We start from the raw sequence: 18,436 nt of genomic DNA on the forward strand, positions 1-18,436 counted from the left end.
TTAGTCGATCTAGCCATGTCCGTCCGTCTGTCTGTCTGTCGAAAGCACGCTAACTTTCGAAGGAGTAAAGCCAGTCGTTTCAAATTTTGCACAAATACTTCTTATTAGTGTATGTCGGTTGGGATTGTAAATGGGACATATCGATCCATGTTTTGATATAGCTGCCATATAAACCGATCTGGGATCTTGATTTCTTTAGCCTCTAGCATGACGTATTTTGTTATGATTTCAACAACTGTGCTAAATATGGTTGAAATCGGTCTATAACCTGATATAGCTGTCATATAAATCGATCTTGGGTCTTGACTTCTAGAGCCTCTAGAAGGCGAAATTCCTATCCGATTTTGCTGAAATTTTATACAACGACAAAAATTTTAATCTTCAACATACGTGTCAAATATGGTATGAATCGGTTTATAGCCTGATACAGCTTCTCTTTAAACCGATCTCCCTATTTAACTTCTTGAGCCTCTAAAGAGCGCAATTCTTATTCGACTTGGCTGAAATTTTACAAAATGTTTTCTACTATGATCTCTAACATTCAAATAAATTATGGTCCAAATTGTACAATAACTTGATATAGCTCAAATAGCATAGTAATTCTATCCATTATCCTTTGTCGAGTTCTTTTCCCGGGAAATGCGATCCATGGTGGGGGGTATACAAGATTCGGCCTGGTCGAACTTAGAACTCTTTTACATGTTTTATTTTATTTTATTTTATTTAATTTAACATAATTTTATGTTATTTTATATTATTTTATTTTATTTTTCTCTCCCATAACACCCACCATAAATTGAGCAGCAGATGTCTTCAGTAAACGACAAACTTTTTAGCAAATCGTCTGCTGGTCTGAAATTGCAAACATTTTGCAACAACAGAAGAACTACTTGCCATTATCAGCAGATTTTTTTTTTTTAAATCATGATTTTCCTCTAAATCCTCCAGGCAGTGTGGATTACACTTTGGCTGAGTCGCTTTTTGATAAAAAAAAACACTTTTCCTGAAAGGACCGATTGGAACTGCAATATCCCTTGTAATAGCAGATACATAGACTTCTATACGGATGGTTGCGAACTAGATGACCAGGCGGGGTATACTCTGAAGAACAAGGAACTTATTGGGAACTTATTTCTGAATTCAAACCCGTTCTGGGTGCCAAGCCACAGATATATCCCAGGGAGTCGTAGAGCAGACTAACTTGCGAGACTACGAAATACTTAATACATTCCTGGGGAAATAGAATCTATGGGTATGCCCATAGCGACATGTAAGCTAAGTCTTCAGGATCATGCCCGAATGTTCGGATGTGAACTTTCTCAAGTTGTTGGGCTTCTTAAAGCAATCTGGATTGCTCAACGATAGGAACTACCTTCGGGGTTTCTCGTAGAAAAAAAAGTTTGTGATAGCTAACCGGAATATTAACACATTTGGTTTTCTCGTACAATTTTTGAGATAATTTAAAAGATGTATGCAGAACTGAGAGCGAAAAACATTTGAAGAGTCTTATAAATGAGAGTTTGCAAATTTCTGCTGGATGTTTTTTTTTTCTTCCGCAGATGTTTCTTACTCTTTTGCAAATTTATATTGGTAAATTATTAATGGATAAGTACGCGAACAAAGCGTTGTATTATGCAGCAATGCACAGTTTTATATATCGGGACAATAAGTCACTAACCGCCACCCATCTGCCGGGTGAAGTTTATCGTAAGGATTTGCAATAAGCACATATTTAGAAAATAAAATTCCTTTAACCAGAAGAATATCGATATGATAAATTGTTACTGGATGGTGAGAAACCCAACCTAAGTGAGGCAGACTGCCATTTAAACCTTTCCTAATCCAATCATAAATCTGGTGACCTTTTACTAGAATACATAGACATCCATGGACATTGAAATCGCAAGTGCACCCCTATTTGTAAGTGGACCATTTGACAAACCACAGTGATAGGTACTATTTTTCTTCTCTGTTGATATTGTTCTAAATGTCCTTATATCAAACATATATAAGTTTTAGATTTTGTCTAAAAAATTAAAAATGGTCCAGACCAATGTGCAATGCTATCAGCTAAATGAAAACCGGTTGGGCTGCATCGTCAACAGTGCCGCCACCCGTCATTCAGCCATTGAGAGTCAACATCATCACACACTTAAATGAAAATAAATGGGGGAAGAAAAAGGTAAACAAACAACCACAATTGCTCCTTGTATTCTACTGATACGGATTCACCTGAATGTCGAACTGCCTTCAGTCGGTCAACTCTGCGAAATCAAATACCACAGAAATGGTTAAATAGCCCCCAACAAAATAATAAAGTCGACAAGAGTTAAACTGTTGACGATGACAACAATGGCCAGCCAATGCTGCTGCTATAGCTGATGATGCTGTTGACGATGTTGCTCATGTTGCCTTTGAGGCAAAGGCCCATAGAAAGAAAGACATTTATCCACATGGAAAATGGAAGACACAACATAAACCGGCCCATTCATGCATGTTGCATTTATAGCAGCAGCGGCCGCAATCCAGATTTTTAAGGCAAAATATGGCAGTTGCTGCTCCCATCTAACGGACACAAATCACAGTCCTCAAAAGTGTGCCACTGTGTAAATTGTGGCAACAACTTCTAGTGATCCTCTGCTGCAATTCAATGACAGACATTGGCGATAATGATGTCCTACGCTATGATGATCAAGAAATGAATGTGGTTCGGAATAATGCGACTATGAATGAGTGGTCAAAGTCACTTCTTTATCTTTTGACTAAACAATATCGGTCGTATTGTAAGTTAACTTCGTCATTTCGTGTGTAACACATAGAAATATTGCTCGAAGACCCCATTTAAGTATATATATTCTTGATCACCTTGACATTTAAAATCGATTTAGCCAAGTCAGTCCTTCTGTCTGTCGGAAGCACGCTAACTATCGTAGGAGTAAAGCTAGGCTCTTGAAGTTTTGTCAAAATAGTGTAATTCTTTTGGGATTGTAAATAGGTCATATCGGTCCATGTTTTTGATATACCTCCTATATAAACCGACCTCCCGATTGCTCTTCTTGAGCCCCTAGTGGTCGCAGTTCTTGTTTAATTGGGCTGAAATTTTGCACAACGACTTCTCTTATGACCTTCAATACGTGTCAAATATGGCCTGAAACATATAAACCGATCTCCCGATTGCACTTCTTGAGAGTAATTCTCATCCGATTTGGCTAAGAATTCTGCCCAATGAGATCTACTATTGTCTATAACATCCACACCAAGTATGGCTCGAATATGTCCACCACCTGATACAACTCCAATAGCATAGTAATTATTATTAATTATCCTTTGTTTGCCTATACCGAGATAACGGCCAAACTTGACAAATGCGGTCCATGGTGGGGGGTATATAAGATTCGGTCCGGTCGAATTAGCACGCTTTTTCTTGTTGGAATTACGTTATGTAATTTAAAGTTTAATTTTTCTAAAGGATCTTATGTTGTCATTATATATACAAAAGCGCCTTAAGTTCGGTTGGGCTAAGCCCTTTATACTTTCAAGTGGTCATTCCAGAAGATCTGGTTTTGCTGGGAGATTTATCTAAACATGAACCGATTTGACCCAATTACACTCCCAACCGCTCAATATCAATAGTGGACAAATTGACATATTTTTACGCTGCTCCTTTATTATGGTCATCTAAAAGCTTCAAACTTCCCATTGCATTCACAACTTTGTCTTCGCGCCAAGTTGTCTGCCTTATTGCAGTTGCGGACGTATATTTTGAGGATAATGATGCAAAACATTGCCATGATGATGGTGTTGAGGTTTATTGGGAAAACACTTCATCTTCATTCAGCTGAACACAAGATACCTATGTTGCCATAATAGATCATACGAATATAGGTAACAGCAGCCGCTCTGCAACTATCCAAACGGGTTGTCCAAAGTGCAACATTAGTTTAATCAACCAAGAGCATAATAAGCGCACCACAAAATATTAGCTTCTGCCTCCGGCTGGCTTGGCAACGTTGCTAAGCGTATAATTTACAATAAACGCTTAAAATCTCGACACATACAAGAACAGTTGCTTACAATGTTTGACTTACGACGTTTTCAAAACATTGTGGGAACCATGGAAGAAAGAGATTCGAGCTCCTACATGCGTTAGCTCCATTCCGCAAGCTTAGATTCGTGACTTGAAAGTAGCCTCCTCCTCGAGGGCATAGAAGCAGTAGAATTTCATATTTGCCGTTGGAGTAAGTCTAGTCCATTAAGTGTGAGTGTGCGTAACAACGAAGTTTGGATGGCTTTATGGGGTTGACCAACGATATATCGGTCTAAGTGCATTATAATGTCTGAGATGGCCAATATTGAATCTATCTACACTTTTGGACCCTAGTGTGGAGAATTTTTGAAATATATCTATATCTATCTAAAGTGCATATAGCACTGGGCCCAGCCGAACATTATTCGATTAATATTTTTTGTATTTCAAAAGAAGTAAGGAAAAGGAAAAATTTGGCCTATAAGTGTAAATGAACGCATTATATTAATTTAAGCCGATTTCGGCATAGGTTGTAGATACATAAGAGAACAATTCGTTTCAAATTTTGTACAAATGTGTGAATGTGTGAAATGTATATTTACATGTCCTTTATTTACAATTGGAGTATATCAGATACTAGCTGACCCAGGCCCGCTCCGCTAAGCCTTCTTTTACTTTATATGGAACAAACTTTTGCTTGCAATATATATTTTCGACAACTAAAGAGCTTTTAATGAAATACCATGCTACGAAAATACCCCATATGATGTTTATTGGTCTACGAATTTAAGTTTGGATGTAAGGTGTACTCCATTCTTAAAATACTTTATTTCAGCCCGATATTCTCATGTTTTCTCTGATTTAGGGGTGCTTTCGGGGGTGAGATGGTGCCCCAGCCACTTGGCCCTGAAAAAATATCAGCATCGTGCTCTTCTTTCAAATACCATTTGTTGAAACACCATATTGCCATTGGTTTTGAGGGGAGTTTACACGATGAGGCGTCCCCCAAATACATGACCCCAAAAAAGGTTATCAAATTCGTTTTCTAATCTCAAATACCTTTAATTAGAGCCACATATTGGCATGGTCGAAAAATTATTACCCTTTGGGGGATGTTTAGGGGAGGGTGTGGTCTATATTTGGATATCAAATTCGTGTTCTACTCCCAAATACCTTTATTTGAGCCCCATATTGCGATGGTCAGTAAAAATATGCTATTTGTGGGGTATTTTGGGTAAAGGGAAGACCCCCAGAAAATTGGTCCCGAAAGTGGGTATCAATTCTTGCTCCACCCCCCAATACCTTTTATTTAAGCTCCACATTGACATTGTCGGTAAATATGCCCGGTTTAGGGGTGTTTTGGGGATTGGGGTGGTCCCCCAAACACTAAGTCCGGAAAATATATCAGCAACGTGCTCTATTCTCATATATCGGTATATCATTTATTTGAACCCCATATTGCCATTGGCCTCAAAATTGGATATCAAATTCGTTTTCTAATCTCATTTAAACTCCTTATTGCAAAAGTCAGCAAATATGTCCGGTTGGGATATTGGCCCTAAAAACTATAAATATTTAGTTCCACTCTCATTAAGACCCAAATTGTCTTGGTGAGCAAATACATCCTATTTGGGGGTTGTTATGGTAGTGGGACGTCCGCTAGACAGTTGGCCCTTAATGTTGATATCAGAAACGTGGTCTACTCCCAAATACCTTTAATTTGGGCCCTCTATTTCCATAGTCGGCAAACATGACCGGCTTGTGGGACGGGCGGCCGCTCAGTGAGTTGACCTTGAAAATATATATCGGATTCGTGTTCTACTCTAAAAACCCTCTTATTTGAGCCTCATATTGCAATAGTCAGCAACTATTTTCTATTTGGGTAGTGTTGTGGGGGTGGGGTGGCCCCATAGACACTTTCCCAGAATATTGGTATCAGATTCGTGCTTTACTCCTAAAGAGATTTCATTTAAGCCCCATATTCCTATGGTCGTAAATTTTTCCCCTTTGGGGAGAAAGGGTCCGCCCTCCTTCAGATATAAAAAAATGTAGTACCCTATTTTCACCACGGGATCATTATGCACCATCTGTGAAAATTTCAAGAAAATCGGTTCAGCCGTTTCTGAGTCTATAAGGAACACACAAACAAACAAACACAAATTGACAAGCTTCAAACTAACTTCAGTGTGAACAAAGGGCAACAACAAGCTTTATCCATCTAATTCTATCGGTGGCCAAAGCCTTGGCTTGATACCACGATTTATATGTTTTTTGGGCTTTCCCTCCTTCGCTGTCCTTGCGGATTCCAGTCTAAGATATTTCTCGCTATATCATTGAGCTGTCGGCGTAGGATATGACCCAACCAAGTGCCTCAGTATTTGTCGCTTCTACGACGGAATCTAGTAAAACTAAAAAGAACGTCGTCGATAAGATGCACTCCTGCTTCACCCCTTTATCGATCCTGCAATGATTGCTCCCTTATCCATTGAAACGGATTGAAACTTCAGCATTCCTATACAACTCCTAAATAGTTTCACGATTGAAGTCGATGATTAAAAGGTATAGATGTGTATTAAGTCCTGAAGTCTGTTCTATGAATATACGCAAGAAGTTGTTGTGATCGGCACAAGAACGTCCTTGCCGGAAAACTGTCTGTTCCTTCCGCGAAATGCAGTCAATTGCAGGCGAAATACGCTGCAGCAGCAGACTTGACATAACCTTTTTTATTGCGTTGAGCAGAATTATCCCTCTCCAGTTTTTACACTGGCTGAAGTCAGCCTTCTTTGGGATCGTGACCATGATGCCTTTTTCCATTCTGACGGAATAAAATTTTTTTCCCAGGCCTCTCTGATGATTGGAGCGATTAATTGAGCAATGGGGTGTGCTCCATACCGCAACAGTTCGCCAGGTACGTTGTCAGTACCGACTGGTTTGCCATTTTTGAGTAAGACCAAAACGGTCTTAATTCCTTTGCAGGTTGGTGGAGCTGTAGGTATATCCCTGGGTGGGTTTCAGCGCACTGGGCTATACTGTTGGAATTCATTTGTTCTATTGACTCGTAAACGCCACGCATGCTTCCAATATTGGCTGCATTTTCGGCTTGTTCTTTTAACATATTAAAATATATTCGCTTATCTCTGTGAACTAGTCGTTTGACCAGTGAGGCGGAGGCGCGATAGTCAGTCCTGGCTGCGGTTTTTTTAACACTTTATTTTGCCCGTAGCAGGTATCCTATTCCCTCTATGGTTTCGTTGCTTATCCATAGCTTTTGGGATTGCCTAGCAATACTTATGACAGAGGTGGCCATCTCCGTACATGCTGCTGTTATTTCGGCCTATTTAAGGTGCAGCTTCTCCGTTAATTATGCCTTGTATTTGCGATGCTTCGGGTTATTTTAAGTTTAAGAAGTTGAGCTTTGTGCTTCTTATTTTATGTCGGTTCCACGTCTAGCTTTCACATCCGTCTGCAACCCCAGGAAGAGTTTGCTTATAAGTACGTTGTCAATTTGATTACGTGTATTTCCAACAGCTGATTTCAAAATATATTTGTGTACTCGTAATGTTTATGGGGGAATTTTGTGCCTCCAAAAAAGAGCCGTTTTTTTGCGCAGAAATCAATTGTCATTGCTGGTATCAATTCCCATGATTTATTGTAGATTATTGTTGTTATTGCCCACTTGGCATTGAAATCCCTCAATACAAGTTTAACGTCTCTTTCTGGTAGAGAGCATGTCACTGAATTGAGTTGAAAATAGGTTACATCCTTTGTCGTCATCGAGTTCGGTTGGCGCGTAGCATTGTACAAAAGAATTTTTACTGTAATCTTCCCATCCTGATGTGTTGATAGATATGGGAGCTATATCCTCCCTTTTTCCAAATTTCAAATGGCTTCGTCTCTAGATGATCGGATGAAAATTACGGCCTAGACTTTGTACACAAATTAACATTGACAGACAGACAGACGGACTTAGCTCAATCGAACCAGAAATTGATTCTGAGTCGATCCGTATACTTATCAATGCATCTTTTCCTCTACCTTTCGGGTGTTTCAAAAAAATTCACCTATTTACTAAAGAAGCGGTGTAGGGTACAAAGATTTTTTTTCTCAAAGTGTTGTGGAATAATTCTGTGTTGAACCGAGCAATGCTAAGTTTGATCCCGGAAAGAAAGCCTGACAGATATCCTAATTTATTCGGTAAATAAATTGAGAACAATTCATATTATCCTTTTATGCACTCTACCATTGGATGAAGGATATACTAATTTTGTCATTCCGTTTGTAACACATGGATACATTCATCTGAGACCCACGAAAGTATATATATTATTTATCGTCTTGACATTCTAAGTCGATTTAGCCATGTCCGTCCGTCTGTCGAAAGCACGTTAACCTTCGAAGGAATAAAGCTAGGCACTTGAAATTTTTCAAAAATTCTTTCTATTAGTGTAGGTCGTTTTTGTTGATATAGCTGTTATATAAAGCGATCTTGGGACTTGACTTCTTGAGACTCTAGAGTTCGCAATTATTATCCAATTTGGCTGAAATTTTGCATATTTTGAATCCAAGAATTATGCTAAGTATGGTTTAAATCGGTTCATAACCTGATATAGCTCCCATTTAAAATGATTTCCCGATTATATTTCTTGAGCCTATAGAGGACGTTTACTTCTACGACTTCTCCTATGACCTTCAGCATTCGTGCCAAATATGGTCTGAATCGGTATATAATCCGATATAGCTGTCATATAACCCGATACCTCAATATTACTTCTTGAGCCGCTATGGGACGCAATTCTTATCTGATTTGGCTGAAATTTAATTTGCACAATGACTTCTACTATGGTCTCCAACATGCAAACCAAGTATGGTCCGAATCGGTCCATTACATAATATGTCTCCAATAGCATGGCAATTTTTATCCATTATCCTTTGCTTGCTAATTAAGAAATACAGAGCAAAAAGCTTGACAAATGCGATCCATGGTGGATCCAGCCCGGCCGAACGTAGCACGCTATTACTTGCCTTTCTTTATAAAGAAACTTCAAATTGCTCTAGTTCGTTTCCTAAGTCTTTCGTTTTGATGTAAATATTTTAAAAATACAGATTTATTGTTTATTTTAAATACATATTTAAACAAGTAAAAAGGCGTTAAGTTCGGCCGGGCCGAACTTTGGATACCCACCACCTCGGGTATATATGTAAACCACCTTCCATCAAAATCCGGTGAAAATTGCATACCTTATGTCCCATAGCAGTTATATCGAAATATGTTCCGATTTGGACCAAATACTATTAAGTACAAGTCATTGTTCAATTGTGTATAACAAAATATTGGTCTTTTTAGTAGCTATATCTAAAATACGACACAGATGTCGAAAAGCCTAACAAAAGTCACTGTGTCAAATTTCAGTGAAATCGGATTATAAATGCGCCTTTTATGGGGCCAAGACTTTAAATCGAGAGATCGGTCTACATAGCAGCTATATCCAAATCTGCACCGATTTTGGCCAAGTTTCAGAAAAATGTCGAAGAGTCTAGCACAACACACTGTCCCAAATTTCGGCGAAATCGGACAATAAATGCGCCTTCTATGACCCCAAAACCTAAAACCGAGAGATCGGTCTATATGGCAGCTAAGTCCAAATCTGGACCGATCTGTGCCATATTGCAGAAGTATGTCAAGGGGCATAACACAACTCACTGCCCCAAATTTCGGCGACATCCGACAATAAATGCGCCTTTTATGGGCCCAAAACCTTAAATCGGAGGATCGGTCTATATGGCAGCTATATCCAAATCTGGACCGATCTGAGTCAAATTGACGAAGGATATCGAAGGGCCTAAAACATCTCACTGTCTTACAAACAAAATTATGATAATTTAATCATATTTGCTTTGTATAAAAAAACAAAGATCCTTATCATTGAGCATAGGCTTGTAACGGACAGCACTCATTGATGTGGAAGAAGTTTCGCTGTTTCTTAATGGAATGTACATGGGCAAATTTGCATATGTCCTCCCTTATAAATGTCAAAAACTTAAGATCAATAGATCAACATTTGTGGAGTCACATATTATGAGTTCCCGAAAGACTTCATCACTCAGATATGATAAATCGAATATGATTACTTAACTATTGCGTTATCCATAAATTTTAAAATAGGTGCAATTGAAACATGAACAAAATTGTTATGATTTGATTATAAAATGAACTTTCTATTTCAAAGTGATCAAAATACTCGTTTTGTTAAAATTGCCATTAAACCATATATCCTTCTCTGAAACTTGAGGGGTATAAAATTTTTGCAAACCATGAAATAACGATAAAATCTTAACAACAACATAAGCGTAACTTCAAAAATTACAGTTGGAAAATTTTTTACTAAAATTTTGCATACTTGAAAATATTAATTTGATTTCAAAAACTCAAGCGAGTAAAAATTGCCATGAAAACAAACAAACACAAGTTAAAACTCTAAGATAAATCGTATCACAGAACAAAAATGAAACAACAATAAAATATAAACCCACAAAAAATTGGGTTAATGTGCCTGTGGCACACGCTGTTTATTCATCATCGTCTCAGCGTCAGAGTCAGTTGAACCTAGACCCAGAGTGTCATCGCGCTCCATTTGAAGTGAAACGAATCACATTTAAACGTGATGCCATGAATTTCTCAAACAATACGAAAAAATGGAGGCAAACAACAACAGCAACAATCTGATGAAAGCAAACAACAAATTCATACAAGTCATAAACTATTCATCCATCCATTGTCATGTCGTGTTGATCTTGGGTGTAATGTAAGTGATAAAGCCGGTGGTGATGACGGCGAAGTTCAACTAAACTCACATTTGAGGCAAAATATTCATAATCATGATTGCGATCTGAAGCATCATCATAAGACAATTACCACCAAGTACCGAACAAAAGGAAGTCGGTGTACTTTGGCAATTATGCATGCCGAGAAAGGTTATTTGAAATTACCTTAGATAAGAGAATGGTGTACGAGTATTACAAATATGAGGCTTTTAATACTTGCAAAACATACATACATATATATGTAAAATTTGTCAAATTTAGTTTGAACTAAAGAAAATTGATACTCCTCAATCGTATTCAATTTATTTAACCTTTTTCCATGGGTAAAGTTATAATGGCATCTAACAAAAATTCCTCTGATTAGAATATCGTACTGGTCATCCCCTCTGGTAATAGCTACCCATTCAGCTATCGGTATGCCTTATTATACCCTCCATAATAGTATGGGGGTTACTATTAACGCCATTCCGTTTGCAGCACCTCAAAATACAGCTCAAAGGAAATAGTTTCCTTGTTAGGAATAGCCTTATATTGAGAGTCTTAAATTACAGATGGTTATATATAAAGGCTCGGTTAAAAACAAAACCACTTTTATCCAAAACCGATTTATAATATTTTATGTGCGTTTGAAATGATCCTTCTCAAAAATCCTATTGCATACGTGTATCTCATACCAGCAACAATATCTCTACTGTATCTTGCTCTAGGGCACCTAAAAGTGGTTCGTAGAATAAAACGAACAAATTGCAATTCATTGTTGGATTGCGGTGAATACCCTATATGAGATGCCTCTTGGCTTCAATGAATGCCATCTTTTGCCACAATAAATCCCACAAATAATTATAAAATACAGAACAAAACAATAGAAAAAATTGATGTTGAATTTCTTTGTGATACTATAATTATGAGATACTTACATTTAAAAAAAAAAAATTGTTATAATTTTAAAGATTCGAGCCAAAGATAAACGCAAACTTTATTTAAAGTTGATCAACGCTTCAACTTTTAAGGACATATCTCCTTTTGTGAAAAATATTTTCCTTCACATTGCAAATTTGCAAATTTTGCTCATGAAAATTCCATTAAGGAACAGTGGCAAATTTTCACGTGGCAATGAGTGCATTCCGATTCAAGTTTAAGCTCAATGATAAGGGGCCTCCTTTTTATTGCGGAGTCCGAACGGCGTGCCGCAGTGCGACACCTTTTTGGAGAGAACATTACGTATTTTTTATTTTAATTGGTAGGTTAATAAATCCTTAACTTTGCGTCCTGTTATTAAAGACCAAAATCTAAAATGAAGGTCAAACTAAATCTAAAATAAAGACGCAAAATGGCCCCACAAATAGGAACATCTTTACATGTTAAGTTTTTTTCAATCCAAGAATGTGCCGATGGCAGCAGTGCCTCGCACTCGAATCTTATTGAGGAAATGGAAATCGTCTTATTGAGGAAACGTGGTGCGTTAAATTGGCCCACCTTCGTCTTCCTCGAGAACAGGCAAATTACAGTCTTCACTAGGTTAACATTGAGACCTCTGGATCTAGCCAAGTCATATGCCATATGCAAGACCCTTTTGGCGCTTCTGCAAAGCTCGTTCGGATCCTTATCCCTTAGAAGTATTATAATAGGTCATTTATGGTGATCACCCATAGGAATGGCGATAAAATGTGGCGTGCCCTGTGCCACTTTCTCCCTTATATTTATGGCATGCGACACATAATTTATCTACCTGTCTCTAAAGACCGTGTCCACCCGATACTGTTCTAAGAATTGGATCAGTGTGTCGGTCCGCACATTGTTAAAAGCCCCCTCGATGTCAATGCATACCACCAGTGTGTACGTTTTGGCATCGAAGGATTCTTCTATTTTGTGCACAACCTCGTGCAGGGCAGTCTCCATCGACCTTCCCTTAACATAGGCATACTGTTTGTATTTGAACAGTTCGCTGGATGTCATAATCTTTATCATGGTGTCCACAATACGTTCCATGGTTTTGAGTAGAAAGGATGTAAGGCTTATGGGTCTTGCCGGGCTTGGGTATAAACACCACCCTTGCCTCCTGCCAGGCTTTCGGAGTATATGAAAGTCCTATGCACACTGTAAAAATTTTGGCTAGACGAGGCGCCAGATAGTCTACCTTTTTCTGTAGTAACGCCGGAAATATCCCATCAGGTCCGGGTGACTTAAATGGTTTGAAGCTCCTCAAGAATTCCTTCACCATACATTCCGTTATTATAAATCTTCGATCAACGTCATTATTCGAAGATTCCGGTGTCTCCGTGAGTCCCTTCGTATCACGTGGAAAATTGTATCTGCTCTCATCCCCATGTCGTCCACTAGAGTTTCAGTTTGGACATGGGTTTTTGAGAAAAACTTTTTTATCTTGGCGGCGTCATTAACGCTATCGACCTGTTCGCAAAAAAGCTTCTAGGAGGCACGATTTGCCGCTATGGTAACCTTATTGTATTCCTTGAGCCGTGTGTAATACACATCCCAATAAACTTCCGCCTTTTTACGACGTGTTCTGCTAAGAAGTCTGTGGACCTCTTTCCCAATATTGCGAATCTCCCCGGTCATCCAGTCAAGTCCGTAAGTAAATAGGAAATTAAATTAAAAGATAGCATGTTAAAGTTTTTGTTCTTTGGCTCATTTTCATTGCAAAAACTCTACGAATAAGAAAAAATCTTATAATTTGGGCCAACTTTTTTTCAGTGTAGCAAAGCGCTGTATTGGTTGATATCTTAAAAATAATGGTGGTGATGATTTAAGTTTTTAATTTAGGTCACTCAATTGATTGATCTTGTTTGGCAAATTTTGTTTCTTTTCTAACTTTCATTCGCATGCTTGGCTACAAGTATATCCTAGGGCATAAGCGAATTATAAGAAGCTCGAAAATATGATGTGGGTCATAAGTCACGTGGAGTGAGAATGCAAAGGTTTACTTTAACAACGTAAACTCATTATATCACACCAGATAATATTCATTTATGCTTACATGTACAAAATGATATAGTTAAAAAGAATTCGAACGAAATAATTCAAAAAGTTAGACTAGTATAGGATTAAAATTAAGGATTTGTATGGATGGAACCAAACCATTTGTTAAACAAATTAATGTAGAATTTATTGTAATCACGGTACAGTTATTGAATTGAAACTTACTCCGTAAGTAGACTAAATAGTTTTGATCGATCTCTGAATTTGATTCATTTTCGATATACATTATATCGAAAATCGATAACAAAAAAGTTTATGATTTTAGTATTCAGTAGCCACATTAAACGACAATCGATATTATTAAAATCAGCTGTTTTCGTTCACGATTAGAAAATCGTTAATTAAACGCCGGCAAACTATTTGGCGTTTATACAATGGCATTTGAGTATTTTTCTTTTGTGTTTTCATAAAAAAATATGAATAAATTGGTGTTGATAACACTTTTACTAATTAATTGCGTACATTTTATTTAAAATTTTTGAGTTTTTAAATAAAAGTAAGAAGAATTGCAGGCTATGAGACAAATTATTTTTCAGTCTTGTTGATTCCTTTTTTGTGTTATCATTTTCTTTTGTAAGAGTTGGCAAATAAAAAAAAACGATAACAGTGATGATAGACTGGGTAATTCGGCGAAGAAACCGCTGTTAACGGAATGGAATCGCAGAAACTGCTGTCCTGTTAACATTTCGAACAAATTTTTGAAAACATTTTGATTAAAATACAAACGGAGACATTCCGTTTGTTTGAAGCAAACCTCCTAAACTACCTATCAACCTGATCGTTTCGACATATACGACCGTCCGTCCGTCCCACTGTCCCTCTGTCCGTCCCACTGTCCTTCTGTCCGTCCGTCGAACGCGCAAAGTTAGACTCTGGAAATTTTTGAAGCCATAATTATTATCCGTACCAAGTATAGTTCAAATCGGTGTATAATCTGATATAGCTCCAATTTAAACAGGTCGCCCGATTTGACAAAATTCGATATTTTCGATATTTTTAATGATAAATATCGATACTATAGTTGATTTTTTCATCACCCATATTTCAAACAAAAATGAGAAGTAAGTTAGTTAGGTTTAAGTGGCTTTCTGTCATCAGATTCACTTAAATTTTTCGTCTACGAATAGTGGAAAGAAAAAGCCTCCTAGTTCCTACCGTTGAACCATTCAGATCGCATCAAAAAGCCCAACAATTTACGAATGTTCATATCCCCTAAATCAGACAAGTTCTCAAAGAAATGAAAACCTATAGTGGAACTCCTTCTGACTGCTAGTGCGAGACACACGCCTAGCCGATGTTCTACAGTCTCTTCTAGCCAGCGACAGCAAAGCGGTGGACCTCTTCAAGTCAAGACCAGGCCACATAATTTAAGAATGCCCATAACCATAACTATCCTGCAGACTTAGCTTACATGTCGCTCGAGGCATATCCACAGATTCCAGTCCCAAGGTAGTTCCTAGTCTTACAAGCTCGTCCGCTCTAGAATTCCCAGGGATACGTCTGTGGCCCGGCATCTCGTTGAGAGATCTGCGAAAGTCGGAAACGGTTTTTGAATTCAGAAATACATTCTCCAGGTATTTAATGGCTGCCTGGCTGTCTGAGAAGATATTTATGCCAATCGTCGTTATGACATAACATCAAAGCCATTCCACCACTAATATAATTGCAAGGATCAAAAATGCAAAATGCAAAATTTGCCCATGAACATTCCATTAAGGAACAGGAGCAAACTTCTCACATATCAATGAGTACAGTCCGATTCAAGTTTAAGCTCAACGATAAGGGACTTCCTTTTTATAGCCGAGTCCGAACGGCGTGCCGCAGTGCGACACCTCTTTGGAGAGAAGTTTTACATGGCATAGTACCTCACAAATGTTGCCACCATTAGGAGGGAAAACCACCGCTGAAAATTTTTTCTGATGGTCTCGCCAGGATTCGAACCCAGGCACTCAGCGTCATAGGCGGACATGCTAACCTCTGCGCTACGATGGCCTCAATTGGATTGCAAGGATCTCCGCTTGCTATACACTGCAGTGGTCGGATAACCTTCTCGATACGACCAGTCCAAGTTCTTCAGAGTACACACCAATGAAGCCTATGTAACTTCTATTACCAGGGATATTGTAGTTCCAATTGGTTCTATCGGGCATAGTGATATAGTACTTCTTATCAAAAAGTGACTCAGGCAATGTGTTATCCACACTTCCTGGGATATCGAGCATTGTACCAAACATAACACAGTGTCCGTAGGCGTCGCATGACCAACGAAAAAGCTCCCATAGCCACCCAGCAGTGGTCGCAGCAATTTGTCTAGCCCTAATGTCCAGAGACATAAGGAGCAGCATGAAATTCAGTTTATCAGATGGTGTCGTCCTCAGTACGGCTTTATGCACAAAAGACCACCTACTATTCAATACTAGATACGGTTGAGTATTGAAAAGTAGGTGAACTTTTGAAACACCATCCACCAGATCACAACAACATATAGCACCATAGGTTTGAGAACTGCAGTATATACCCAGTGCATAACACGCGGTTTAAACCCCCCAACCTTTGTCAATTGCTCTCTTGCAGGTGTAAAGGGTAAGAGTTGCCTTTATTGCCCTTTCCAAAATGTTGGATTTAAAGTTCAATTTCCTGTCCAGCAAAACATCAAGGTATTGAGCACTTTCAGTAAATGGAAAATTCTCTCCTGCCAATGAAATAGGTTCCACTGTAGGTAACTTGTGTTTCCTGCCGCAAAGAACTACTTCAATCTTGCACGGATTTACGGCTAGATCACTTTCGGTGGCTCACTTAGCTGTCGTACGTAGATCTTCCTGAAGTATATCGCTAAGAGTGCTTGGAAACTTCCCTTAACCACAATAGCCAAGTCACATTCAGTGTCGGATTACCTATTTTAGTTAAATTTTATAAAAACTTTAACTTTGGCGATATAATCGATAGAAAAAATATCAATCGCCAAAAAAACAAGACAAAAAATACAATATCAATAGTATCGATATTTAGCTAACACTATTTTTAGAGCCCCTAGAAGCCGTAATTATTATCCGATTCAGCTGAAACCTGAAATTTTGCGCTTAGGTTAGTATGTCTGTCCATGACGCTGAACGCCTGGATTCGAATCCTGGCGAGAAGATCCGAAATAATTTTCAACCGATCTCCTGTTTACCCTTCTACGACAGAAATTTGGTACGTAAGGTATAATTGTACCCTCCAGGAGATTAATAAATCAAATCGGATTAATGGTTTATATGGTAGTTATTACAGGTTCGAGTACATTTTCAGCTAATTCGAATTAGAATATTGCCTTCTTTCTATTTAAATATAAACCGATTTAGTCCATCTACTATCTCATCCAGCCTATATTTTTCGCAGCCCATAGGTTGTTTAGATTGTTAATAACCAGCTAAGTGGTAGATATTTTTCGTACCTTCTATGGTAGTTGATAATTAATTCTCTTTATTCTCCTCTCTTTGCAGACCTTCGCCGAAGACATCCAAGATAATTCTACAATTATGGCGACCACCATAGGCCCGGCTATCAAATCGCCACCGCAACCTGCAATAACATCAAACCGCCCACATCAGTCACAAGCCTCACCCACATCAGCTAATAAACGCGGGCACATACGCTCAGCCTCTTTGGAAAATGCCAATGCGTTAATGTCGAAAAATACCTTGGGCTTACCGATGGTGCAGCCAGGCCATAGTGGAACTCTCAAATCACGCAATGAGCAGAAACGCATGCGCAACAAATTTGGCAGTCACAGTAATTTGGATGATTTTGTGCAACAGGGTCGTAACAAATTCAACAATATAAGACAAATATTTGAAATTACCAAGGGCAACAATAAAAGCAACAAAAATGCCAGCAACGCATCCATGGATGATAGCCATGAGCATCAATTGCAATCATTGCCACCAATGATGACAACATCGCTAACCTGTGCCTCATCCAACTCTTCCTCAAACCTTTCGAGCATCTCTTCTGCATCAATGGGGCAGCAGAAATACTCGCCTTTACTGCCGATGACTAAGCGTTCAACGCCTTCATATCAACAGCCAACTGCAAGAAAGCCACCTTTGGCCCCACCCAGTATGTCGGTAGCCACGCCCCCATTAAACGGATGCGGAAGTGGCACTCGTAACAGTATTACGGATATAAGTGAACGTTTGAATATGAACGAACAGTTGGAAACAACAGCCAGTAAAAATAGAACACCCCAACCCCAACCACAATCGCAACAACATATACAACATCATCATCAGCAGCAAAGACAACATTTGCAATCGCAACAACAACAACAACAGCGTATGCAAACTCATGCCGTCTTAGTACACAACACTCATATGCAGCAGCAACAGCAGCACCATCCTCAGCTCCAGCAACATCCACAACCACAGCGTAGTGCAAGTGACTTGCCTCAAATACAATCGATCGATGAAAACCACGAGCAACAGGTTTGTGTTTTATTTTCCTAATAAATCATAATTACGGCCAGATGCCAGTCATAATTGTTTTTATTTTTAACAAAGGTGTAAGCACTTCCACTAGGGAGATATTGCAAAACCTTGTGCTAGGTTTGCA

At 38.5% G+C, this 18,436-nt stretch overlaps 1 protein-coding gene across 2 annotated transcripts in view; it reads left to right on the forward strand.

The window, feature by feature from the left end:
- The window catches only part of LOC106086291 (myb-like protein P), a 198,246-nt gene that overhangs the window by 154,640 nt on the left and 25,170 nt on the right, over window positions 1–18,436 (forward strand). For both annotated transcript variants that reach the window (XM_059366875.1, XM_059366876.1), the window contains exon 5: window positions 17,329–18,309. In XM_059366875.1, coding sequence (XP_059222858.1) covers window positions 17,365–18,309 — 945 coding nt within the window. In that variant the 5' untranslated portion in view covers window positions 17,329–17,364. The remainder of the gene's footprint in view (window positions 1–17,328; window positions 18,310–18,436) is intronic.

The sequence above is a fragment of the Stomoxys calcitrans genome, chromosome 4 (assembly GCF_963082655.1).
Source record: "Stomoxys calcitrans chromosome 4, idStoCalc2.1, whole genome shotgun sequence".
Taxonomy (NCBI): domain Eukaryota; kingdom Metazoa; phylum Arthropoda; class Insecta; order Diptera; family Muscidae; genus Stomoxys; species Stomoxys calcitrans.